Source organism: Podarcis pityusensis (assembly GCF_964106645.2).
Source record: "Podarcis pityusensis genome assembly, chromosome: 1".
Classification (NCBI taxonomy): domain Eukaryota; kingdom Metazoa; phylum Chordata; class Lepidosauria; order Squamata; family Lacertidae; genus Podarcis; species Podarcis pityusensis.
Window position 1 is genome coordinate 31,170,296 of NC_138028.1, and position 27,614 is coordinate 31,197,909.

The window sequence follows — 27,614 nt, forward strand, 5'->3', positions numbered from 1 at the left end:
GTACCGTAGTTATTTTTCTCCTTGACATCTGAAGGGAGGGTTCCACAGAGATACTGTGTTTTTGTGGGCTTTTTGTGTGTATATTTGAAGTGTGCATGCAGACTACTAAAAACCTACGTGAGCAATTGTCCTAATATGCAGAGAGTCCGGAAGCATCTTCAGGGCTAAAAACTCGTGGAACATACTCTACCAACAGCTGTGGAAACAATAAGCACGAAGCTTATTGTGGATGATTCGTGCTGTTCACCCTTTTGTAGTAAATGGGTTTACTTCACACCGGGAATCTTTCGAACGAAGTCACTGGCCAAATGTCCTTTTTATTTCTAGTCACGGGAAATGCCAAAACTAGGTGAAGCGACGCTAGCAAACACAAACAAACAAAAACCGGCTTAAAACGCCGGAGGGCAGTCGGTGGCCGCGCTTTCCCTTGGCCCGGGAAGCAAGCAAGCACCTCGACGGGGAAAGAGGCTATCGCTTGTTGCAAAAGGGGGACAGCCCTAAGCGGCATGGGAGGATCCGGCTCAAATCCCCGCGAAGCAACAGCCGCCCCATCATTTTATTTAGAGCAGGGACAATAGCGAGCTGCCTCCCAGGGACGCGGACGGTGTCTTCTGAAATGCAAGCGAGGCGCGCACACGACAACCCCCCAGCACAGACGCCGCCTCTGAGGCGCTGCTCCCGCCAGCTCCCCGCGTGGCTCTCCCCTCGGCCTCGCGCCTGGTTCGCCAACGGCTTGTCGCGAACCTCCCTGCCGCGAGGCCGCGCCTGGGCTGAAGTGGTTCCGGGTCGGGAGAAGCCGCCAACATGGAGCGTAGGGGGCCCGCGGGGCCTCCGGGAAGCCGGTGAAGGAAGGCAAGGGGCAGCCCGAGGGGGGGACGCGACCCTGCTGCTCGCCTGGTTCTGAGGCCGCGAGAGGGGCGCGCGTGCGCACTGCCGGAGCCCCGTGGAATCCGCGGCAGCGTCTGAGGCCACAGCAGGAAGCTGCTGCTGCTGCTGCTGCCCACCGTCTCCCTCGCAGCAGCGGGGCCGCGGCTGGCGCTCGAGCCCTGCGGCAGGGAAGCCTCGGCGCCCCTTTCCTCAGCCCCAGGGCAGGCAGGCAGCAGCAGCCATGTCTCTGGGCGAGTACGAGAGGCACTGCGACTCCATCAACTCCGACTTCGACAACGAGTCTTCCGGCAGGAGCGGCCCCCGGCCTGGCCCTGTCCTAGGCGGCGAGCAAGAGGAGCTGCATTATGCCCCCATCCGCGTCCTGGGCCGGGGCGCCTTCGGAGAGGCCACCTTGTACCGCCGGACCGAGGTAAATCTGCGCCCGCCCCGCCATTCTTTCCCTCCTCCCATCTCCGGGCGCGTTGGCTGAAGAGGCTCCCCTCCTCCCCCGTTGTTTGAACCCCAGCTCTAACCCCGCGAAAGATGGCAGCATTATTAGACACGAAATGCTCCTTAGATAGCCACCCCCTCGGGGTTCCCTCCCTCCCTTGTCAGTGACATATCCTGCAGATGTTCAAAGACGCCAGAGACCCAGCCAGGAAAGCAAGCAAGCAAACTTTGGCCATGCATCCAAGTAGCGTCCTCGCGAATACTTCGGCTGAAGTGTGAACAGTTCTTCAGGGGGGTTGTTCGCAAAGGAAGACACAAGTTAACACTTCGGAAATCACGAAGTTGGAAGGGATCATGGGGGGTCATCTAGTCCAACCCCTTCGATGCAGGGACTCTTTTCCCTAAGGTGGGGCTTGAACCCACAATACTGAGATAAAGAATCTCATGCTGTACCAACTGAGCTATCACAGGAGGGTAAATGACAAAGCAGTTCTTGATTCTGGAAAGTGTGAAGTAGAAGGGAGCCCCTCAGAAGACACATGCCTCTCTGATAAGGGTTGATAAAATCAGGAGGGTGTTTATGCAAAACCCAGGAGCTTCTGTTGCGTTAATTTGAACTGGGTGCAATTAGGGCTAAAGGACACTTGTTGCTAAATGCCTCATTGGAGTTGTGTGATTGATTCTTTAACTGAAAATGTTATCTGGTTAATCTGGATATTCATAAGGAAAGGGGTAAACACTTTTTCTCCTGGCCCATGATCTCAACTAAAATTGAAGCTGTTGTTTGGCATGGGAGAGATGCTTCCATTGATACCAGTTGTTAATTCCCAGTTCTAATTTGGCATTTGGAAGCTGATGGAATTTGGGTAGCTGAAAATGAAATGTGGCACAAGGATGTAGTGGTGATATTTCCTCTCAAACAGCTTCCTGTACAGGAATAAAAAGAATGACAGGATGGAAGAGGGAGAAGGCAGCTGTAGAGCTGCATCATATTTCTGCAAGGATATGTCAGGCATATCATTTACAGTGCACAGAGGCTGATAACAAAGGATAGTCATAGACAGAAAAAACAAGCACAACTTTTCAGGAAAGTGTCTTACACAAGATTATAAGTGTCGCACCCATATGGACACTAACCTTTGCAGAGCGGGTGAGTAAGTGGTAGAGTTGCCATGTGTTCTCTTTTTCCAGGACATGTCCTCTTTTTCAGGGGTGAGATTTGAGACAAAATGCATTTATTTGCTTTGAATAGTCATCATAGCATCCTCTTTTTTGCTCTTCAAAATATGGCAACCCTAGTCAGTGCTATATAGATTGTGAAAGGGTACATCTATCATTGGCTTCCTCAGCAAAAAGGCTAACAGGGCCCAGTTAATTTAAAGGACCCAAAGATGTGTAGTTGTGGTTTTTGGAGGTTGAGGTAGAAATGCCCACTTCTGTCACTTTCCAGAATATCAGCCAAACTCTTCCCTTAATACATTTCCATTTTATTAATTGTTTTGCATCATTAACAGTGGTAGGTTATTATTTCTTTATTGATTGACTTAATTTATATACCGCCCTTCAAAGATCTCAGGGCAGTTCACCAGCATTTCCTGTGCGGAAAAGGAAACTTGATGGCACAGTTCAGTCAGTGATATATTTTTAATATGGCATTACAGAGAACCTGAAGGCCCCTGATCACAGATTCTGCTATAGCTTCAGGGAGTTAATAGACTGGCTAGATAAAACCATAGAATGATCAGGAATCTGCTTCAAGGATATAATACTAATTACTCCCAAGTTTTTATATCATTTTTAATATAATGTTGTTGCTGGAATATCTGACAAGTCCTATGAGCTAATCAATTCTTGTTAGCAAATTTAGACAGTGTTTGTGTGGAGTTGTGTATAAAATAACAATAACCTTTCTTCAGAAAAGTTTATGCTATTTGATTATTATTCAAAAGGAAGAAAGCGTTAGTTGTAGATAGCGATTTTTGGCATCAGAAATAAGGAAATGCCCATAGAGAATTTTTCAGACTAAATCTGAAAGTGAATGCAAAAAAGATTGATACATTGTAAGAAATTAAACGTGCATTTAGCTAACTAGATTTTTTGTATTCCAGGATGACTCACTTGTAGTGTGGAAGGAAGTGGATCTTACAAGACTGTCAGAAAAAGAACGCCGTGATGCTTTGAATGAGATTGTTATCCTTGCACTTTTGCAACATGACAACATCATTGCCTATTACAATCACTTCATGGATAACACTACACTTCTGATTGAACTGGAATACTGTAATGGTGAGAACTCTTGTCTTGTAAACAGCAGACATCTCTTCCATCTTAGGTTCTGTGAGGGAAGATGAAATGCAGAATCACTTTGTCTTGTTTATAGATGGCAGGCTTTAGTGACAGTTCTAACACAAACCAGAGTCATCTTGGAGAACTGCCACTTACGTTTCGCAGATACATATTCTAAAATGTATTTGTGGGAAGAAGAAACTTCGGAAGCAGAAATAGCTAAAGGAAAGATGAGGCACTAAATGCTCAGTAAATCAGATACAAATCTGCAGAATCTTGCAGGGGAAGCCTGGAAGAGGGCATTCTTTGTGGCAGCCCCTAAGTTATGGAACTCCCTCTCCACAGAGGTGCATCTAGCAACTTCATTATACAGCTTTCAGCAAATAAGAAATACACAATTCTTTGCCTTGGCCTTTGACACCTGAGATGTGCATTTTCAGAACCCACCCTTAAAAAAAAGAAAAGATTGTGATTGTATTTTTTAATTATAAGTTCTTAAATACTTTTAAGCTGCATTTTGGATTGTTGTAACCTGCCTTGGGATGCTTAGGGTAAAGAGCAGGTGATAATCATAATAATGAAAAAGTTTGGGGAAATGGCAAATTCCTGGAGGATTTCTGGTAAATGCTAATAGAACATTTACAATCGATAGGTAAAGCATTTCTCTCTTTTAATTGCAGGGGGAAATCTCTATGATAAGATCCTGCGGCAGAAAGACAAGTTGTTTGAGGAAGAGGTAACTTGAACAAACTGAGAAGTAACAGAACAGAGTTTAGTACTGTTTGATGTGCTGCATTTTCCCAGTGTTTATTTCATGCTTATTGCTATAGTATTAGCAAATTGCATCACTTGTGCCAGGAAACAATTAGCCTTTTCTTGGTGTTCTAGTCTTGAACAGAACACTTTGATCCTTCGTTGTTGATCACGTAGCAAGAATAAAGATGTTACAGTGGTACCTCGGGTTAAGTAGTTAATTTGTTCTGGAGGTCCGTACTTAACCTGAAACTGTTCTTAACCTGAAGCACCACTTTAGCTAATGGGGCCTCCTGCTGCTGCCGCACCGCCGGAGCACGATTTCTGTTCTCATCCTGAAGCAAAGTTCTTAACCCGAGGTATTATTCTGGGCTAGCGGAGTCTGTAACTTGAAGCGTATGTAACCTGAAGCGTATGTATCCCGAGGTACCACTGTATTTGGGTTTCAGTGGTGTCCAGGTCTTTTGTTCCCTGTCCCCATGGAATGGTATTCTTCTGGGATTGTTCATTAATTTACAGATAATCTTGTAGAACGTTACATTTTATTTGTAAATAAATAAAAAGATTAATTAACTATTTTATTTTTAAAAAAGACTTAAACAGTTAGTGTAATTTTGAGAACAATTAAAAATAGCATAGAAAAGTGAGCAGCAGAAATGCAGTGAAAAAAGTTCTTTAGTAGCAGAACTGTTCTTCACTGTATGACAAGAGTACAGTTAGGGAGCAAGCCTTACTTGGGAAGGGAGCTCCAGGGTGTAAACACAACCTTTGTAAAGATTTTACTCCTTTCTCTAATGGTACTCGTCTTAGTAAATGAGGGCATGAAGAACAGGGTTGTGCTTAAGGACCTTGTGGAATGGGAAAGTGCACATGGGAGGAGGCAGAGGGGTTGCCATGCCATGGCAATTAGTTCTGTGATTTCACAGTCTTTATCTCTTTTTAGTTTTTGATTTTGGCCTGATGTTCAGCCCATATTTCTAAAGATGGCTTGTAAGTAGTGCAGTAAGTGTCTATCTGTAGGATTCTCATGCGGAGCAATCCCTGTGCATGTTTACTCAGCATTAAAACCTACTGTGTTCGGTGGCACTTACTGCCAGGTAAGTATATACAGTCATACCTCGGGTTAAATATGCTTCAGGTTGAGCGTTTTCAGGTTACACTCCGCGTTACTTCTGGGTTTCGCTGCTCGCGCAAGCGCAGTCTCTCAAAATGACATCACGTGCATGCGCGGAAGCAGTGAAACGCGATCCTCGCATGCGCAGACGCGCAGTCGCGTGTTGCGTTCTACTCAGGATGCGAACGGGGCTCCGGAATAGATCCCGTTCGCATCCAGAGGTACCACTGTATAGGATTGCAGCCTTAGATATAACTGTGGTTAGCTATTATTACTAGTTAGCTATTATTACTAGTTTTCTGTAGGTTGCCCTTGGCTTATTATTAAGAGATTTAAGAATCTGCATGACTACAATTACACAGCAAATCGTAGGATAGCAACTCTAATGTAGAAACTGGTTATTCCTGCCAGTATGCTTAGAATTCCAAACTTGCTCTTCCATTCTATATTTTTTAAAAGGAACAAAGGTATTTACATTCTTCAATATCTTTAATCTAATTGTTAAATTTGGTAAGTAGAATAATACATGCAATTACTGATTTTTTATTTTTTTTATTTATAAATTTGTTAGTCATCTTTACAGCAGTTGACAGTGCAATACTTTGCATGTTTATTCAGTAGTAAGTCCCAGTAGTAAGTGTTCAGTTGGGCTAGTAAGTGCATCTAGAATTAGTGCTCAAAATTATTTAAAGCATTCTAAAAACCATCATATTAAAGCAATTTAAAAAGCTAAAACTAAACTCAAAGGCATATAACAAGTGTTTGTAACTGACAGATTCTGGCAATAGCCTTTACAATTAAACATTTTCATTTGCTGGCATAAACTATATCGTGAAGAGACAAGCACTTGTCATCTTACACCATGGAGACTACGTTATCCTGGAAAGATTACACCTTGAAAAATATCTCAACACTGAGTTGTTCATATTGGAATAATAAAATTATTTTTCTAAAATAAACTTCCTGAAGTGTTTCCCGTGTGAACTCTCTTTCTTTGCAGATGGTAGTGTGGTACCTATTTCAGATTGCATCAGCAGTGAGCTGCATCCATAGGGAAGGAATCCTTCACAGGTAGGTGTGATTAATGAAGCTTGGGCTAACTTGTGGCCTAATGCCTGAAGATAAAACATGCTTGAGAGTATTGATAGCCTGCTGCTGCAAATACCATTTTAGTTAGTTTTTCCGTTGCTGCATTTTTTGAGCATCTACAGTGGTTCCTTTTTATTTATTTATTTATTTTTAAAAATATTTATTTATACAACAAGAAAAACACACACACAAAAAACCACAAATACCAAATTACACACAAATTACAAAAATAACCATAGACACATAATTTTCTTGGCAAACAATAAAACATCTATTGGTCTTAACACTAAAGACCCAACTTCCCGTCTATTCCATATTTCAAATTCATATTACTTATTGCCAATACACTTTTTTTTCATAATTAAACTTATTCTCAATAAATCTAATTTCTTCTATCTACCTAGCAACTATTACTGAAGTTCCTCGAATGCTGCAACAGAATTTAAACTACTATATTTATTTTTCAGATATTCTTTGAAAACCTCCCATTTAGAAACAAATTCCTGTTTTGATTTATTCTTTAGTTTTTCTGATAAACCATCTAATTTGGCATATTCTGTCAGCTTTTGGATCCAATCTTGTATAGAGGGGATTTCATTACTCTTCCATTTTGCTGCGATCAAAACTCTTGCTGCCGCCGTCGCATATAAAAAGATATACAGTGGTTCCTTTTTAAATTGTCTGTTATTATTTTTAAATATTTTACTAACAGCATTTTATTTTACTTGGTATTTTATTGTAATTGGTACTTTTATTGTTGTTAACTGCTTAGGGCATTTGATATGATGACAGGGAATAAATATTTATCATAACAAATTGTGGGCGGTATTAAATATGCTTGTTCTATCAGTGAAACTTCCCCAGCTGTCCATGTGAGCCTCCCACATGCTCCCTAAATCTGTGGGTTCCTCCAACCCACTGGATCAGATTGGGGAGGGCACTGGGTGCATGTGTGGGGCAGGGAGTTCTGTTACGCAAATGGAAATCCTTGTGCTAATGAAACAAGTGCATTGGATACCATCCTAAAAGTAGAGTAAAGGGAAGCAATCTGATTTGCTTCACTCTTCTTAGCACAGAAATTGGATTTTCTATATTACAGATAACTTAATACCCTAGTGCAGTCTTCCTCAACCTTGGTACCACCAGTTGTTGTAGGGCTACGAAAATCTGTGACATCAGGTGTGGAGAGGAATGAGTTAAATCCTTTCACAGTAACATTAATAGAGGAGGAATAGCAGCAAACTGAGTCCCATACCTGGTGACTGGAAGAACTACATCACTTTACAGTGTAATGCTTCTTTTTCTAGAGATATAAAGACACTGAATATCTTCCTCACTAAAGCAAATCTTATAAAACTGGGTGACTATGGTTTGGCGAAAAAGCTGAACTCTGAATATTCGATGGCTGAAACAGTGAGTGTCTGAAACTTTCATGTTTTGATAGACTAATTTATTTGTACCTGTCTGGGATTTTGTGAGCAAATCAGGAGCTTGGGGTCCTTTGATGCCACTTAATGCTGTTTGCTTCTTTTCCTACTCCACTTCTGAATTGTCTTGTTAGAAATAAAATATATCCTGTTACTTTGTAACCTGCCATTAGCAAATATGTATTCATTCAGATTTGCAACCCTTCAGTTGGGAAGGGCAGCAGATCCAGCCTCCGTGGAGCATTCTTGTAAGTTACCACTACTGCCTCTTTCTCCTCTGCATGCCCACAGCCATGCAGTCTTGCTGTTGCTGCTGCACCTGTTTGTCACCCAGAAGCAGGTGGCGTGGGCATGCAGGCGGTAGGTGTGCAGCAGAGGCAGTGGGAGGGTTGGAGTGGCATTTTCTGTTCTGCCTTTAGTGACAAAACAGTCTTGGGCCAGCCCAGAAAGAGAATAGAAGATGTCTTATAATCCAGTAGTTAAGTTTTTACTTTGCATGCTGAAACACAATATAAGCATGTTTGGGAGATGGGTGTTCTTATATAAAATGACTAGAAATTAGCACTTGCAGGGAAAACAATGAACTGTGTCTGATCCACTGGTATCAAGGAGTTGGGCAGACTATCTCTAACATTTTTGCTCTGTTGTGTAGTTGGTAGGAACCCCGTACTACATGTCTCCAGAGCTCTGCCAGGGAGTAAAATACAACTTCAAATCTGATATCTGGGCAGTTGGTTGTGTTGCCTTTGAGCTCCTCACACTGAAAAGAACTTTTGATGCAACAGTAAGTCACACTTTGACTGGTCCCTAACGCTACATAATTTCCTTTAGTCATTTTTAATGTTCTGTGTGTGCTTGAGAGCGCAAGAGGGAGCCCCCAGTTGTGAAGAATGTGTTACAGTGAGAGCTGTAGGTCAGTTGGGTATCTCCTGTTCAGGGATGATTATCATGCTTGAATTAGACCCACTGAAATTGATGGACCCAAATAACAAGTCCATTGATATAAGTGGTTCTGAATATGACTTACTTGGATATCACCCAGTAAATTGTCCCTTGCTGATGTTCTGAGTCTATCTAGAAAGTGTATAGGAAGCTGTCTTCTACTGAATCATACAGTTGCTATATGTAGTTTGGTATTTTCTACACTGCCTGAAAGTGGTTGTCTAGGGTTTCAGGTAGGAGTCTCTTCCAGCCTTACCTGGAAATACTCGAATTGAATCTAGAACTTTTTGCATGAAAAGCAAATGTTCTGCCACTGAACTATGTTCCAATAGTACGTAACATCTGAAACAGAGAGAGAGAGAATATAATGCAGATCCACGGGACATCTTCTTAAACAGGTTCTCCAGATGCACTTGAATAATCACACTATTTCCTTTCTAGAATCCCTTGAACCTCTGTGTGAAGATTGTGCAAGGGAACCGAGCAATGGAGGTAGATTCCAGTGTTTATTCTCTGGACCTAATCCACATGGTCCACTCCTGCCTTGATCAGGTTGGTGAGATACAGTTTTCTTTCAACTTTGCTGCCTCAGTGACACAACTTCAGAGGAAAGTGGGGTAAATGCCTTGTATTAATTACAAGACTGGATATGTAAGTTTCTGGGCATCCTTGTGTATGGGCTCTGCAGAATGTGTGTTCTTGGCTGCCCAAGATCTGCAGCAGCTTAGAAACTGTAAAAATACCTTTGTATTTGAAGTGAAGAATCTACAGTGGCCTTTAACTTGACACTTTCTGCTAACTTTAATATTCCTTTGATTCTCTGTGTATTGGGGAAATGGGTAAAGACCATAAGAATGTGGTTAGTTAATCTGCCCTGAGACTTAATTGTTGAAAAATGATCCCTTTCCTTAGGGAGTGACCTGTCACTCACCTCTTTCAGGATCCTGAGAAGAGGCCGACTGCTGATGAGCTGCTTGAGAGTCCCCTTATCAGCAAGCACAGGAGGTAAAGAGTTGTACATTCCTTGGACATGAACAGGCCATGTTGTTTGGGAGAGAGCTACAGAATCTTGTACAGCCTACTAGTCATGTCAATGCTTCCCACATTCATTCACTTTGGCCATTGACTGATGAGGCACATCTTAGAATCATAGCATTGGAAGGGACCCTGAGGGCCATCTAGTAGGATTAGGTAGGATTCTTCTGCATGGCATTTAGTGTCTGTTAAGCCTGTTGGAATCCCCTGTCAGAAGTGCTGTAATAACAGATGGTTGCTATTCTTATTGCTTTTTTTTTTCATGGCAGGGAGATGGAAGAGAAAGTTGTGCTGCTTAATGGCCCAAACAAACGACCAAGGTAATGGAGTGTATGTTGTACAGCGGAATTAAAGGAAATAGGTCCCTAGACGTACTCATCCTTACTTGATTGCTTCACACTTTCAATGTTATCTTTTAGGTAATGCATGAGGCTACCACCTTGCTGAAGCTAAGCGGGTCTGAGTCTGGTCTGCACCTAGATGGGAGACTACCTGGGTACAATGTGTACACTGCCTTGAGTTCCAAAAGGGAAGAAGGCAGCTTCCACTCTTGTAAACTGTGCCCATTCTTCTCTACAGATTTGAATTGGACAGCATCCAACTAAGCAGTTCTGCTAATGCAAGGAGTTAGCTGTGCAGTGGAACTTACCTGCCCACAACTCTTCCTGTTGTGACACTTAAATCTGTTCAGGGGATGCACAAGGAGAAGGTGGGGAAATTCCATTGTGCAGCTAAAAGTCTTTGTGCGCAGCTAGCAGAACTGTTTAGTTGTATGCCACCTATTGACTTGACACCAAACTGCACTTAAAAATACTTCATTGCTGATACTACAGTGGTGCCTCGCAAGACGAAAAGAATCCGTTCCGCGAGTCTCTTCGTCTTGCGGGTTTTTTCGTCTTGCGAAGCAAGCCCATTAGAGGTTTAGCAGCTTAGCGCTACAGTATTAGCGGCTTAGCCGGCTTAAAGATCAGCTGATAAGCGGCTTAACGATCAGCTGATAAGCGGCTTAGCATCAGCTGTTAAGCGGCTTAAAGATCCGCTGATAAGCGGCTTAGCATCAGCTGTTAAGCGGCTTAAAGATCAGCTGATAAGCGGCTTAGCCATCAGCTGTTAAGCGGCTTAAAGATCAGTTGATAAGTGGCTTAGCATCAGCTGTTAAGCGGCTTAAAGATCAGCTGATAAGCGGCTTAGCCATCAGCTGATAAGCGGTTTAGCGGCTTGGGAAAAAGGGGGGGGGGAGGAAAAAAACCCTGCAGGAACTCGCAAGACATTTTCGTCTTGCGAAGCAAGCACATAGGAAATTCGTTTTGCGAAGCACCTCCAAAACGGAAAACCCTTTCGTCTAGCGGGTTTTCCGTCTTGCGAGGCATTCGTCTTGCGGGGCACCACTGTACTACGTTTTTCTCTCCTTAAGATAAAAGCCACTTGCTGTGGAAGATTATCCTTCATGGAATGCTGTAAATTTGCGTGTAACAAAATGTTGATGTTCTAAACAAAGTTGCTGAAGTGTTTGCATATTTTTTTCAATTTTTAACTGTGAAGCTTCGCTCATGCTACTGTTTCTGGAAATTCAAAAGCCTTGCTTGAGTCATCAAATTGGATTCTGATCTTTTTTTGTATGCAGATTGGAGTAATCTTCTTCAACCTTTGTTTATCTATCCCTAGGTTCCCTACCTTTAAATTCCTAATGCTGTTTATGTGGCTTCTGAACAACACGAGTACCACTAAGGCTTATATAAAATGTTTCTGCCTGGAACCTGGGAATTTAATTTTCTTCCGGCTTGTCTTCTATTTCAGGGCTTCTAAAGCTACTCATGCTAAACAGTGATGACTCTTCATAACTCCCCTATTGACCTCATGTTTTACAGAACAAGCACCATGAACGAGGCTCCTATTGCTGTGGTGACATCACGCACGAGTGAAGTATATGTCTGGGGGGGTGGGAAGTCATCCCCTCAGAAGCTGGATGCCATTAAAAGTGGCTGCAGTGCACGACAGGTCTGTGCAGGAAACACCCATTTTGCAGTGGTTACAGTAGAAAAGGAGCTCTATACTTGGGTGGTAAGTGAAGTGTATGAAAAGTACTTTGGAAACTTGGATAATGTGTGAAGGCAGTGCAGAATGGATCTTGCATGAGTCATATTTAAGGTGTCACATCACTACTGATTGTCAGTACAGTTGGATATTCCTAGTTAATAAGTTGCAAAAAGTTGTAAGAGGTGTTACTCCCCATTCAAGAGTTTATGCTGCTTAAGTTCAAGGTCTAAAACATGCACAGGGTTTTTGTTTGTTTGTTTGTTTTGCTTTCTATATATGGCAGCAGTTATTTCACCTCCAGGAAAACGCCCCAAAGGTTCAGACAAGTGCAGCAACATCCTATAACATGTGAGAGGCTGTTGCTGAAAGAAAAATAGGGCACTCTCCCCGGTGTGTGCATGAAGGTGTACATGGGTCTCTCAGGATCCCAGTTGAAGTATATATAGTTTGTTACTTGGTTCCTTCGCATCAGACCTGCTAATAATGCTCCTTGGAGTTCCCAGGATGCATCCTTTACCATCCTTTACCATGCTTCTGCATATTACAGAACATGCAAGGGGGCACCAAATTGCATGGCCAACTGGGACATGGAGACAAAGCCTCCTATCGGCAGCCTAAGCATGTGGAAAAACTGCAGGGCAAAGCCATTCGCCAAGTGTCTTGTGGAGATGACTTTACTGTCTGCATTACAGGTAAGAGACAGGTAAAATGTACCAGCAGATAAATGGTGTGGAAGAACTCAAATGCTAACTTGTTTTTGTTATATACATTGTAAACCACCCTGTGGTCCCTGGATGAAGGGTGATGCATAAATGTAAAACATAAATAAACAAATAACATATGTATTGGCTGAAAAAGAAAATGACCTTTGCAGCAAGAGAGCATGAAATATTATGGCATAGGTATATACAGGGAATTGCTGTACTGCTGCACTGGAATTAGTGCAGCTTCCCAAGATCAATATTTATTTCATGTTGCTTTAAACATTTATATATCACCAACATCTATATACAGCATAAAACCAATACAATAAAACACAAAAAGATGAGGAAGAAAACATGTTTTACAGTCAAAAAAGATTCTGCATGGTAACCTCTGTGATATGCATACACGGTGTAGATATGGGGCACCCTATCATTTAGTGGACGCAGGGCAGGGCACATTAGTCCAAGCATGTAATTGACCCAACTTGATCTAGATAATTAGATAACATGGTAGTCTGGTTTCCCTGTGTTTGAAGGAGTCAGAATCTCTATCTTACTCATTTGTCCCTTCCTTTCATGTAGATGAGGGTCAAGCCTTTGCCTTTGGCTCAGACTACTATGGCTGTATAGGTGTTTCCAAGGCATTTGGTTCTGAGGTTTTGGAGCCCAGGCAGCTGACCGTGTTCCTCAGCAACCCGGTGGAGCAGGTTTCTTGTGGCGATAACCATGTGGCTGTGCTGACCCGAAACCGAGAGGTCTACACATGGGGCTGTGGCGAATATGGTATGTGGCTTTCTGTCTGCAGTCTCTAATACTGGCAGTAGAGACTGAGGCAAAATGCACACAATAAGAGTCATTCGAAGGAAAAACATGCATGCTCCTTCTCAAGTTTCATTGTATATGGTTGTGAACCACTTAGATGTTTTCTTAAAATCAAATGGTATCATTTTTTGTGTGAAATAAAAATGTAACTACAGTATAATCACAGGCAATTGAGAGGCACTGTTTTGGTAACTGACCGGTGACAGATCCAACTTTTACTGTTATGAAAGACATCAGATTAAATTGGGATCCTTAATTCTGGAAAGATGGATGGTCATATCTATGATGTTGGATCTGTGAACATGAGAAATGAGGCAGCCCTGTTTCCTCAGACTGGACAGTCTGCTTTAAATCTGAAAGTCATTATCTGTAATAGTGTCCTTCAGCCAGGGGCGAAACTAGGCTTTGCTTCACCCAGGTCAAAGACCCAGATTGGCGCGCGCGCGCACACACAACCCCACGCATTTGTGTACAAACACACAGGTTTGGAGCCTCAATGGCGCCCCTCTAGATGCTTCACTCGGGGCAAAAACCCCAATCCCCCCCCCCATAGCTATGGCACTGCCTTCAGCACTAGGAAATTTCTCATTATTGTCTCTTCTCAAATGCAGGTCGCTTAGGTTTGGATTCAGAAGAGGATCACTGCCTCCCACAGAAGGTAAAACTGACTAGACTTTTGCCATACTTTATGGGCTTCACACAGGTCCACTGTGGCTCTGTTGTGGGGTATGTCCTCTCTTAAGACAGTTTTCTAAAGTTATAACAATTTCAAGATCACGAATTTGGTACAGTTCAATAATCAATAGGGATAAGCTGGTGGAAGAAAGTAATTCAAAGATCGCTTCTTATTGCGCCTAAGATTTCAGACTAAAACAGCAGAGTGGAAGAAAAGGAGGACCTTTTCTGCCTCCCCACTTCCAGCTACTCTCTGAAGACTGTAGAAGAGACCCTCTTAAGAAAATTAGGGAGGTGGGCAGGGGAAGGCTAGACCAGGGGTCAGCAACCTGTGGCCCACAGGCTACAAGTGGCCCATGGGGGGTTTTTTAACGGCCCATGAGCTGCCCACTCGGTGAGTCCCCGCGCGCTGCGCTAAACCGGTGCAACGCAGAGCAGGGACTCACTTCTGCGGTGCCAGAAATCGTTTCTACACATGCGCAGACACCAGAAACTGCATCTGCACAGACGCAATCCGGCCCACGGAGCGATCTCTGCGGGAGTGAACCGGCCCAGGCGAGGTAAACCTTGCCAACCCCTGGACTAGACCATGTGAAAAATGAGCATAATATTTTAGTTTCAGTTCATTCATTTACATCTTTGTATTCTTGTTATAAAAGCACCTAGACATTCTGCTGTTGTGTAGGTTTATGGTTCCATTTAGCTCCTAGCTTTCATATCTCAGTTTCTAACTCTGGCACCGCTACTGAGGAGGCACCCTGCCTGGTTCCCTGTTGCTTCACTTCTTGCAGCAAGGGAACCACCAGAAGGCCCTCGGTGCTGGATCTCCTTTCTACCTAGTCTAGATATTATTATATTTGGTCTTCACTTAGGAAAATAGGAGCCTTATCAAACCAGGTCGGAATATTTGTCCAATTTGCCCAGAATTATTTACTCTTGCTATCAGCAGGTCTCCAAGGTTTTAAGCAGAGGTCTTTCATGTCACCTGCTACTTCATCCTTTTTTAAAAGTGGAGGTTCTAAGGATTGCATTGGGACTTTGTTCATACAAAGCATCTACTCTGCTACTGAACTAAAATTTCTCTTACTTGTTGACTCTGCAGTATTCTGTTGCAAGGATGTATCATGTTTCTCCTCTATAGGTAGAAATTCAGAAGACTTCCAATATTGTTTCAGTCCAGTGTGGCAGTGATGGAACCTTCCTACTCACACAGGCAGGCAAAGTTTTGGCTTGCGGTCTGAATGAGTTCAACAAACTGGGCCTGAACCAATGCACTTCAGGGATCATTAATCACGATGTGAGTAGTAATTTTCAAATTGCGTGGGAAATAAAGTTCTGGAAGTAGCAAACGTGTATCTATTAATAAAAATGAATTTATTTTCAATAATCATTAATAAATTAAACATAACATATTTATTGAGTACTAGGTTGGAGCCATAGAAGGAAAAGAAAAACTAATGTGATATACCATGCTTGGCAGTAGGCTGCTTTCAGTTTTGTGTGGTACATTCAGCTACAGGTTGGGTGTATTTGAGCAGTCTGTACAAGAAAATAGAATTTGATCTAGGCAAAAATTGTTTGCTTTGGAGGGACCTGTATGATACTATGGCTTAGTGAAGCACCACATGGATAGATTTGTTGGACTGTTTGCTCTCTTCCCTTAGGCTTACCAAGAAATTCCATACACCACCTGCTTCACTTTGGCCAAGAAACTCTCCTTCTACAAAGTTCGCACCATTGCCCCAGGAAAGACACACACAGCTGCCATAGATGGTGAGATCTAATCCCATTGTAATTGTATTTCATTCTTACAAAATAAAATCTGTAAAATACTTGGGGTGGGGGGGTGCTTAATGGCCCAAACAAACGACCAGGGTAATGGATTGAGTGTTGAAGAGTGGAATTAAAGTATGTTTCAACATCAGAATCTGTTCATCACATCCCTTGCGAACATAGATCCGTTTGCGACTGGAAAACATTGTAAATTAATAAAGTACAGACTTGTTAAAATTAGTGCACCCTTGCATTTAGCACTGTATTTTAAATCTGCTGTTTCAAAATTTAAGCTCTACAAACTATGTCATTGCATCCCCACAAAACTATTTGAGGTTTATTGAACAGGACCGATGCTGATTTTGAAATTAGTTTCTTTGTTCCACATTAGTAAAAAAAATCTGAAACCTGAGAATTACCGGTGATGTAGCAAACCCAACTATCAGATAAAGAGGAAGCCTGTCTGGTTCTCCAGTAGAGCTTAGCCACTGATGTGGTATCCGCAATGAGCCTTGTTCTTCCTTTCTTTCAGAACGGGGTCGTTTGCTTACCTTTGGCTCCAACAAGTGTGGGCAGCTGGGTGTTGGAGACTATAAGAAACGTCTGGGTATTAATCTGCTAGGAGGACCTCTTGGGGGGAAGCAGGTCATCAGGGTTTCCTGTGGCGATGAGTTCACTATAGCTGCTACTGATGGTGAGTGTTGGTGCTGGTGAGTTGGCCATGATTTTTTGTAAGCAGCATCTGCAGAGGGCCAAGGGTGGCTACCTGCAATACTGGAGGAGAATAACATCCCGACTGATTTGCATTAGAGGAGAGGAACTTTGCTGTCTAGCAATAATGGTAGTAAAGCAACACAAAACATAATGTTCCTGCAGGAGTGTCATATGCTGGTGGTTGGGAACCTCTGGCCTAAGTAGGCCTGCCAGACCTCTCCCTTTGGTTTGCCAAGCTGTTTTGTGCAAGCCACACGCACCTGTCAAACATCCGATGACCTGTGATGTCAGGTGTGAGGCAGTAAAGGGGATATCTAATCTTCATTCTAAGCACTACAGCACTAAGATTGGAGATAAGCCCTCTGGCTACTCATTGACAATAAAAGGCAGACTTTCCCTTTTCTGCCACTGTAATGCTGGGGTGAGGGTAGAAATGCTGCCTTCTGTCTTTTACTGTTAAGAAATAGCTCTGCCTGATCTTTACCCTCATATCTTTGTGCAAAACAACATATATCCAAGATTGGAGATAAACCATCTGTCTGCTCTTTCTCTAAAGAACAAGTAGAGAGCCTATCTCCAACCTTAGTGCTGTGGTGCTTAGCACTAATAAAGGGTGATAAAATCCCTGATCTTCTGTTAAATTAAGGCAGAGGGATCTTTCCAGCCACCCCTACCCCTTCCAAGAACTGGAGTGGAGATAGTTAGAAATGCTGAGTGTATGTGCATGCATGCGTACCTGGTGTGAGAGTGCATGTATGAGTATATTACTGCATGTATGTACATGTACAAGTTGAGAGGTGTCTGGTGTATGTGTTTCAATGGGGGATTAGAGGTACATGCATTTGTCTTTTCTGAGGAGTTCTTCCACCCACCCACCATTGGAATGACGCTCCCAGAATACTGGGCAAGTGCCAGTCTGGCCCCTCGCGGAAAATAGGTTCTCAACCGCTGTCTTATAGTGTTCTTCTAGACTGCATTATTAAAATTTCAACTAAAGGTGAGCCATTTGAGTGGAATGAAATGCAGCTGTATAGGAATCCTTGAAAGGCAGTTTGGAGTGTTTGACTTGAGACTAATAACACTTTTCTCTTCCCCAGATAACCATATCTTTGCCTGGGGTAATGGTGGAAATGGCCGTTTAGCAATGACACCAACAGAAAGGGCTCATAGTTCTGATATTTGTACATCATGGCCCCGGCCCATTTTTGGTTCCCTGCATTACGTCCCAGATTTATCTTGCCGCGGCTGGCACACCATCATAATTGTTGGTGAGTATTAAAAAGTTGGGAAACAGGAGCCTACTCAGGAATACTTGTCTTCTCTAATCATAAGGGAAATGTAAAATGTAACAAGTTCACTGGAAGAGTAGGCGATAACCTTTCTAAGGAAATAGATCAGCATGTTTTTGGAATCTTCATCTGAGAAAATTTTCCTACTTTCTCTCCAGAAAAAGTTATAAATTCTAAAACCATCCTCCGCTCCAGTAGCAGTGGCCTCTCAATTGGGACTGGTAAGTAATCAGGCTTTTAATAATAGGCCAAAGCTGGGAAAACACCAACTCGGCTTTAGGAAGGAGGTGGGAGGTGGGAGGACTCTAGGCCCTCTTACCTCTTTCCCCAAGCCCAGTGCCTTGCTTACCCGGCTTTGGGAAGGCAGCATGAGGGCTGGGAGGGGTGTGGGTGTGATGTTGCCAAGAGCCACCAAAGAGGCCTCAATGGCTGCACGTGGCTCTCAGGCCATCTTGCCTGCTGCTTGATGGACCAAATGGGCTGACTCAGTGTACCTTCATTCCTATCTGAAAACCTCATCTTGATCTAGCCCATTCATTTCTTTTTTAAAACTCCTCTGGTAGATTATTCTATTTTTGTAGCTTATTCTTTCCCCCCATTTCATACATCGGAGAGCACAAAGGTTCTTTTCCTTGACTAACCTGGTTCAGCCCACCTGGTTGAATCAGTAGATGGAGAACTAGTCTAAGAAGATGGATAAGTGGTATTGCCAGAAAAGAAAAAGATGGTGAAAGTTAAAGTTGGGGAAGAGGGGCAGGGGTAATAAAATAAGTCTCTTCCTATTACAGTCATACCTCGGGTTAAATGAGCTTCAGATTGAGCATTTTCAAGTTATGCTCCGCGGCGACCCGGAAGTAACACAGTGTGTTACTTCCAGGTTTCACTGCTTGCACAGACACTCAAAATGACGTCACGCGCATTCACAAAAGCGGCAAAACACAACATGCGCAGTCGCATCTTACATTCTATTCAGGATGCGAAGAGGGCTCCGGAATGGATCCCGTTCGCATCCAAAGGTACCACTGTACGTTTGAAATAATAATAGTTTGTAGACAAATGTCTGAGAATATATAGTAGGTTTATCTATCACAAAAATCTAAGGGGTCTGCATTTCCAGAAAGTGGTAACTTTTGGCTCAGCGTAAGCTACTGTAGGTCCCCAGTGAATTAGTTTCTTTTCCCCTCCATGCCCCCCACAACCAGTGTATGGATATTAGTATAATTTATTACAATTGCCCAAAATTGTGTGTCTAGTAAAAAATAATTCCAAACCTTTTGGGGTATATGTGTGTATGTTCTGAATATGCCCAGGATCCTATGTGAGCTGATGTACCTGAGTCTCATATGTTGTTTACTGTTGGATTATCTTCTTTTTGCATCACCATTCTGAGGTCTGACAAGACCTGCATTCCCAAGGCTGAAGATGCTCCTGAGCGAACAAGGGAAATATTTAAGGATTTTAATACTCTACCCATTTCTGCTAGTGGCTCAAAGCTCTACAGCTGAAGGAGGAGAAGAGGAGGAAAGTGAGCGGGACTCTGAGACCCCTGACCCCAGCAGAGGTTTCCGAGGAACCATGGAAGCAGACCATGGGATGGGGGATCGGATTAGTGCAACAGAAGCAGTTGCAGACAGCAGTTCTGCCAGTAGCTCCTGCCCTAGCTGGTTACGCAAGGTAACAATTTCTATCTCACCTAAAGCAAAGTGGGTACAGGAAAACTGAATAGCATTTTTCCAATAAAGGTGGAGAATTTTTGGGTGAGAGGTTTCTCCTTGAAGTTTAGTTGAATTTTGGAATCATAGAACTTTAGAATCATAGAATTGTAGAGTTGGAAGGGACCCTAAGGATAATCTAGTTCATGCCCCTGCAGTGTAGGAATCGCAACTAAAGAATCCCTGATAGGTGCCCATCCAACCTCTGTTTTAAAATCTCCAGTGAAGGAGAGTCTCCCACTTTCTGAAGTCGTCTGCTCCTTTTTCAAATAGCTCTTACTGTCAGAAAGTTATTCCGAATGTTCTTTTCTTGGCAGATCATAAAAAAACCATGGTAAATTTTGCCTCTGTTCCGGAATCACTTCTAAGGGCGTAGTTTGAATAGCTTTGTAGGTGGGGCTTTTCAGGTAACAGACTCACTTCAGAAGAAGGAAGAGAAACCTTGATTAGAAGGATGATCGGTTTTGAATTCCAAACCCATAATTTTACGATGTATACCACTTGGAGTGTTTTGTGATTTAGCAGTGAATAAATACTTCTAATTAAAACAAATAAACAAGAAATGGGCTCAGAAATCCAGATTCAAAGCTTGAGAGATTAAGATTAAAGTAGAAACCATTTTAAACTGTCTTTGGCATTTTGTTTATATTTTCCTTTTCATGATGTGCTTTTTTATCATTTTGTTTGTAAATGCCCTGAAAGCTGATGTTGAAAGTTGATATAAAATTCCTTTTTCCCATTCTGATTAGCTTCTAGTAAAAATAACTGAGCTGAAGCAAGTTAAAGCTACAATATATCCCATCTAGCCTTTTGTATCAATGAGATCTCTTTTTATCCAGTGCCTGTTCTTTTATACCTCATGTTATGTTTGCTTCACATTGCGGCTTTTCAGGTTACGAACGCAGCAAACCTGGAAGTGTTTACTTCGGGGTTCGCCGTGCACGCATGCGCAGAAGCGACCTTCATGCTTTGCGCATGCACAGAAGCGCTCTATTGCTCTTTGCGCATGTGCAGTAGCGGCACTCTACTCACTGACTTTTCGGGGTGTGAAAGGCACCCTGAAACGGGTCACATTTGTAAGTAGAGGTACCACTGTATAGTCGTGCCTCGGAAGTTGAACACCTTGCAAGATGAACGTTTTGGCTCCCAAACACCGTAAACCAATTGTTCCGGGTTCCTTGGAACCTGAACGTCCGCCGTTCCTGCAGCCAATTGAAAGCCACGCCTTGGTTCCCGAACGTATTGGAAGTCGAACGGACTTCCAAAATGGATTCTGTTTGACTTCAGAGGTACGACTATAATGCTAAAAAAGGTTCTGAAGCAGTTAAAAACATAACCATTTCAGATAATTTTCCTTAGTTTATAGATAAGTACCAAAACCCTAAAAAGCGACATAGAAACAAGAAAATAGTTTTGTAGGACTGCACAGATTAGTTCATAATGTGTAGAATACATTTTGTTGACCTCCCTTGTAAAATTGATCAGCAGGATAAGTAAGTAAAATGCAAGTAAAACTGGCAGAGCCTAAAATTTAATATCAGCCCATCATTGCTGCAATACCAAAGTCTTTCTTTCACAGATAAATCCACACATATCAGAGCATGGTTTGCCATTGTTGGACAGCAGTCTATTGTAAGTGCCAATGAAACAAACATTATGAAATCTGGCAGTCATTTGCATCCTGACACTGAACAAAGCTTATCCACTGAATCATCCCAAAGAAAATATTATTGGGGCAGAAACCCAAACTATCAAGATTCTGCCTCAAATAGGCAGGTACAGCTCATCAGTTCTGCCACTTCTATTGAATTCAGTCTGTCACTAAGAACAGAAGGATACATATTGCAAGAACACATAATTTCTCTCTGTTACATTCAATGACATTCTATATTTTGGGGGAATAGCACGAAGACAAGTAGAACAGAAAGGAGACAGGCTCCAGTGTTTACTGGAATAAGATGTTCATTTAGCTCAATGTGTTCCAGAGAAAAAACTCCTTTGTCAGAAGCTATAAGCAAAGATAAATATAAGAATAAAGGATGTTGTTATTGCATCATAAAATCACAAAACCTTGTAAAAATTAAAAATACATAAATTCAGAAAATCTAAAGATATAAATCAAAAAATTGTTACACTCTTAACAAAGTTTGGAAACATGTGAACTGTGCATCAGTAAATCTTAATAAACCTCCACATGTTTGACTCTTAGAGCCATTAACTGCAGTGTGAATCACACTGTGGCTATTTTCTAAACAGAAAGAGAATGCCACCTGTGTTCCTTTTTTATATTCCTCAGATTGCAGCAAAGGTAGATAAGAAAGTGAAGAAAATCTGACATTGTTCTCTCTCTCTCTCTCTCTCTCTCTCTCTCTCTCTCTCTCTGTATGTGTGTGTGTAACCAGGAGCTGGAGAATGCAGAGTTCATCCCCATGCCTGAAAACCCCTCTCTTGTGAGCCTAGCCTCTTCAGAATCTGACAAAGAAACTCTTCCCTACAATGAGCTTAAGGGGCTGCACTTGGCTTCACCCACACATGCTGATAACAAGTCTGAAGCAGGATCTTGGGTAATGTAAATTGCTAAACATATGGAACTCTTCAAGACAGTTTGAGGCTGATGGTAGAAATAGGATGCAAGGATAATAATTCAGACTGGTATAAATACAGACTTTACATGGGAAAGAGAGATAGTACATAGGAGAGGATGTAGTCTTTTCATTTCTGAATAGTGGATAACAGTGAGAAATTAATCCCAGCAGCAATTGATTTATCAAGGAGACAGATTGCTGAGAATTATCTGATACTGATGCTGTTTAAGGGCTTCATAATTTAATTTACCTCGCCCTAAGGAGCACCTTTGGTAAGTCACTTTTTTACCCTTCATTTCAAGAAATCAGATTATGGTTGAGGAGGAGAATTAAAGAAAGAAAACATCTCAAGAAACAGGTACAGCTGTGGGAAAGGATGTAGTCCTAACCTACCCAGTCTCAAAATAGAGTGCATATGATATTTGCAGCTACAGATTTGACAATGATTTCTCTATGAGCTAATATTTCAGTACATCACTTATTCAAGAATTCTGCTTTCATTATTTAGTATTAAATTCTCAGTACTTTTGCTCTCATCTTCTACCCATGGCTTGCTGCAAGTATAGGCTTTGAAAATTTTCCACATTGTACATAGATATACAGGGTGAGTCCTTTAAAAGAGGGCCCGTGGATACAGAGTACACATGTTCCACGGGGCCTCTTTTAAAAGACTCACCCTGTATATGTACATACAAACAAGCTTATTCCTGAATCTCCTGTCTTTCTTGTGCAGCGGCAACCCTTGGATTCAGCAGAGCCCTGTAGTGGGCAGAAGACATTTGGGGTACCAACTGCATGCAAATGCAGTTTGCTGCAGACTGAAGTGGAACGTCTGCATGGCTTAATATCAAAGTGTTTGGCTGACCAGCAGATGCTGCAGCAACAAACCAACCGTCTCAGTGCCCAGCTCCAGAGTCTCTCCAGGAGGACAGAAGGGTCACAGCAGGTAAGGTTTCCATTGTGAGAAGGATGACATATTAAATGCTGGAGTAATTCCTAATGTTCCTGTAGTTCTGTGGAATTGGTGCTGAGATCTAGATTAAGAGAAGTTAGGCTGTAGCAGCCAGTTGATAAAGTTGGATGCAAGCTAACAGAGACGCAGAACGTGTGGCTTATACTGCAGTAATCTAGTAGCTTCAGACAACCTTGGGTTTGTTGGATTTGTGACTAGGAATTGTTGACTGTAATATAGTGATGACTGTTTTGTTGGAAGGCTGGAGGATGCCTGACTCTACATTTACCAGCAGCATTTGGGGATGCTAGTGTTGGCTTAACCTAGAAACAAATGGGGTCTCTCTTACATCACTCCACTTTTATTTCTCTTCCCCTGCCTGAAGACCCCTGGAGGCTGATAATGGGGGAAAAGTTGATTATTAAAACACACTTGTTTTTCCTTTCAGTTGGTCATCCCATGTCTGGAGTGTAACTTGAGCTCTGTTAGCTAATAGTAGAGGCAGACTGCCCCCCGTAAATATGTTCCAGATTAGCAGGTCTCTGGGAAGCAGCAGATTTTTTAATAACACTTCCTTGGCAGTCTGAGCAGATGGTTGTTCGACTCTAAACCTCACTATTCTATTCTTTGTACATGTGTGCAATAACCGAATGCAGCAGACATGGTTTAACTGAACAGCCAAGTGACAGAGTTCATGTGCAATATATAATGTGTTTCTTTATTCTATCAGGAGTAATTTTTGTTTGTTTGTCTGGGCAGCTTGAGGCTCATTCCAAAGCCACACAAACATCCAAGGAAGAGATGGAAGCAGATCCAAAGCGTGACTTGGATTCTGACTCCTGGTGTCTCCTGGGAACTGACTCATGCCGCTTCAGCCTGTAGTCTTTTAAGTTCACTGGAATCTATCCAATTTCACAGCACACTAACTTGAATGAAGAGAGCAGGTTTCCTGGCTTCAGGTCCTTTGTGAACAAGAAGGTCAGGGTCTTCACAGCGTCCATGTATGCAAGAGGGGAAGCTCCTCCCTAAGCTATGAACCTAGGAGGACATTTAGAGAAAGGCAGAGCCCAAAGTTCAAGCCAGGGTCTGTTCAGACATCAGCAGCCTGCCCTCTCTATAAATACATTATCTCAGTCTGCCCTTGAGGTCAGGTAGCCACACCGCAGGAATGGCTCCAATAGCATGTCCTTAATCCCGCCCCCCCCAACTTTGCAAAGGCAGTATTGAGCCTTGACACATCATCTTCTGGCGACTGAAAAAGGAAAAAAAATGAATACCAACAATAACAGTCAAACTGTCATGCTCCAAGTTGCTTTCAACCTAAAGTCAAAGGGCAGGACATCAGCTTTGTAGGAGGGGAAGCATTGGAAAAATACTACTCTGAAGGTGGAAACAGAGAAAATCTCTTTCACTGCAGATGCATTTCTGGTTATATTTCCTCCAATCTGTACAGAAGGTGTTTTTAACTTTTAACTGAAGGGATGTTAGGGAGAGGATCTCTGTCACCCTTTTCTTAGCACTTCTAGGTACGGTTCTGATACAATTTTTTTTTTTTTAATGGCTGTATTTTCCAGTTATCCAAGTAGTCTGTAGTTCTAGAGTTCACAGCAATTATTTTTCAAGCCAGCCAAGGACTACGTGAAATTGAAATTGGACACACAACTTATTTGCTTCTTCTTTTCATCTTAGTTTGAGTACTGGAGTGAGTTGTTGAAAGCCTCTTGGCTTTGCGCCCCTTCTGCAAATCAGTATTTTCATTTCCTGTCTAATTCTTGATGAAGCTGGAAGAAAGCAGTGTCAGCTTTAATAATTTATCCAAATAAATTACTTAGAACCATAGACTTGGTAGAGTTGGAAGGGACCATGAGGGTCATCTTGTCCAACCCACAACCTTGAGATTAAGTCTCATGCTCTACCAACTGAGCTATCTTGGCTTGTAATAGACTAACATATACCAATTCAAAGCTTTCTAGTTTAATCAGTTCTAAACTGTATATAAGGGAACTCTGAAGATAGAGTTTCTGCTTTTCACCTTAAAGATGAAATTGATACTTTCGCTAAATGGTGTAATTGGCATAATTGTGATTCCTGGGAGCCACTTCTGCATACTCCCCACCCTGGAGTGGAATTCCCACTGTTCCTTATTTAAGAAAATAATACCCTAATCTAACTTTCGTGAACAGTTACTGTATCTATTTTGTGTCCCTTATCTTTTATTTGCTAGTCATAGATGGAGTTTACAATCTTCCATTCACTTGTCTCTAATATCCCCTTATGCACTTTTCTCTTCTAGAACTATTATCAGACTGATAAACATTTTCTGGCTGGAAACAGGTGCTAGAGTATCCTACCCTAATAGTTCCATTGTTGAGGAATTACCTGGTTCTTCTCCAGATACTGTCTTGGAACTGACTTAGATACCATTTTTTTCTTCTGTTCAGCCCCAAGAATAGTGTTGGTATGCCTTTCCTTACTGTTGGTGGAGGAAGGAGAAGAGCTTGAATATAAAATACCAAATGAACCGTAGGTTATTGTGTTATTTGATCGATAATCTTGTCTCCAAAAGTATTGGAGCAGTTTTATTATTTTTATATGAGAATGCTGTTGTGGCTGTAGAGACTGTCCTGTTATAAAGTAGGAACTAAGAGAGAATGAACTCTTGGATATTGTCCAGCAAGGAATTGCTGAGCAAATGGGAGTTGCTCCGTGTTACACGTTTGGTAAGTGAAATGCACAGACAATTTCCCCCTTGGATCTTGTGGAGTACTAGATACTATAATGAGGATGATCTGTGCTCCACAGCAATATATGTATGTGCCTTAGGATTCACGCTGTTCAAGCTGTGCCTGTTACAGACCATAATATATGCACCAACCCTGCTATGCAACCAAAGAAGCAGTTTAAACACATATCTTGCCCTAGGCTAGAGGGCAAATGGGCCAGGTGTGCCTTTGAGCAGTTTCAGACCCATTTCTTTCAGCAGTGCTAGCTCTGTAGATGTCAGTCTCTTGCTAGCATTGCTGTTAATTTGTTATAATGGAATGTGAAACATGCCTGCACTGACACTCTAGTTGAAAACTAGTTTGTCATTATCTATTTTTTGAAAGGTTCAATGGTGGAATGGTTTGACGTTTTCTGTTTAAATAAATGTTGACACTCATTTGCCTCGTGTGTTCTGAATTTTTCTAATAGAAATGAGATAATGTATGCTTACTTGTAGCTCGAGTACAGATCCATGATTTCAGCATCCACTCTGGACTTCTTATCTTACTTAAATGGAACAAACTCTTTTTTTCCATTACTTGGTTGTACACTTGCAGTCATCAAAAATGTTAGGATGGATGTCTTGCGCTTTCAGTGACAGAGTTTGCCTCTAGTTTTTTTGAGGCGCCCCCCTCCCGCAAGGCACATCTTAAAATCTCTACAACTTTGGCTCTACAGAATTAGCTATCATCACTCATATTTTTCGTCATGTAAATTTCGTTAGCAATATCAGCTTTATTTGCCATCAGTAACCAGTGCACTAAGAAGACAGGGGTAGCACACACTGGTTAGAAATGTGATAAATAACTTGCTGTTGAGAGGTGGATATGTTTCTTTGAGTCTGGAACAACTAATAGAGATGAGGATTCCCCGTTTTCTCAAGAGTACTGTATCTGGGAAAAGGAGAGGACCCATATCTCTGGTTTTTTTTTAAGGTAATAAGGAGAGCAGGTATAGCAGATATTTGTTACTGGAGATGTGCCCTCCTAGAATTTGCAGTGCTGTGAAGTGTTCCCATATGCTGACTGTCATTCTTGGGGACAATGGTCTGTTATTTAGAAATGATTAAAAATTAAGCAGCCCATCAGCATAGAACTCCCTCACTGTTAAACCCACATAGCAGCTTGAAGGGCTGTGCTGAGAGAGTGTTACTTACAGAAGCTCTGCAATACAGTCCCCCTATTAATATTGCACATCAGAGGTGGTGCTGATGTTGGTGTGGATTCCCAGTCAAAAAACTGCATACCTCACAGATGGTAGCAAAAATCAATCTACTTAAATTGCCTCCTCAGACCTCTGGTGCCAAATCAAGGCTCAAGTGTATTCAGAAACTTTATACACAACTGATTTGCATATGGACTCAATGCATTTTTTTAAATGTTCAAAAACTATATATATATTGCATATGAAGTAAGACCCTAATAAGAGTAGAGCCATCTCTCTCTTCTATGGTTTTGGCATCTTCCTTAGCCACACATGCATAATAGAGTACACTGCAAGGTTTTTTAGGTGGGGGGTGTCTGCTTGTTTTTAACTCCTTTGAAACAATCTGAATCTTTCCAAGTGCATACAGTGGTACCTCGCAAGACGAATGCCTCGCAAGATGAAAAACGCGCAAGACGAAA

The 27,614-nt window shown here is 42.1% G+C and overlaps 1 protein-coding gene and 1 long non-coding RNA gene across 2 annotated transcripts in view; one reads left to right on the plus strand and one right to left on the minus strand.

Annotated features, from left to right (window-relative positions):
* NEK9 (NIMA related kinase 9) lies at positions 1-26,386 on the plus strand. The gene is made up of 22 exons (XM_080977739.1): positions 1-1,297; positions 3,426-3,603; positions 4,284-4,339; positions 6,471-6,541; positions 7,867-7,972; positions 8,639-8,770; positions 9,370-9,480; positions 9,869-9,933; positions 10,233-10,283; positions 11,832-12,024; positions 12,548-12,692; positions 13,287-13,487; positions 14,138-14,184; positions 15,343-15,498; positions 15,866-15,974; positions 16,507-16,668; positions 17,786-17,956; positions 18,136-18,198; positions 19,461-19,651; positions 22,092-22,253; positions 23,008-23,220; positions 23,986-26,386. The coding sequence occupies exons 1-22, from the start codon at positions 1,109-1,111 to the stop codon at positions 24,106-24,108; spliced, it is 2,895 nt and encodes a 964-aa protein (XP_080833865.1). The 5' UTR covers positions 1-1,108; the 3' UTR covers positions 24,109-26,386.
* The window catches only part of LOC308462797, a 37,481-nt gene that overhangs the window by 3,974 nt on the left and 5,893 nt on the right, over positions 1-27,614 (minus strand). The window lies entirely within an intron of this gene.

Excerpts from the sequence above, each read along its gene's own strand:
- NEK9 (XM_080977739.1), top strand. The coding sequence starts at position 1,109 with ATGTCTCTGGGCGAGTACGAGAGGCACTGCGACTCCATCAACTCCGAC. Across the intron at positions 17,957-18,135 it reads GCACACCATCATAATTGTTG|AAAAAGTTATAAATTCTAAA; the intron begins GTGAGTATTAAA and ends CTTTCTCTCCAG. Across the intron at positions 23,221-23,985 it reads GGACAGAAGGGTCACAGCAG|CTTGAGGCTCATTCCAAAGC; the intron begins GTAAGGTTTCCA and ends TTGTCTGGGCAG.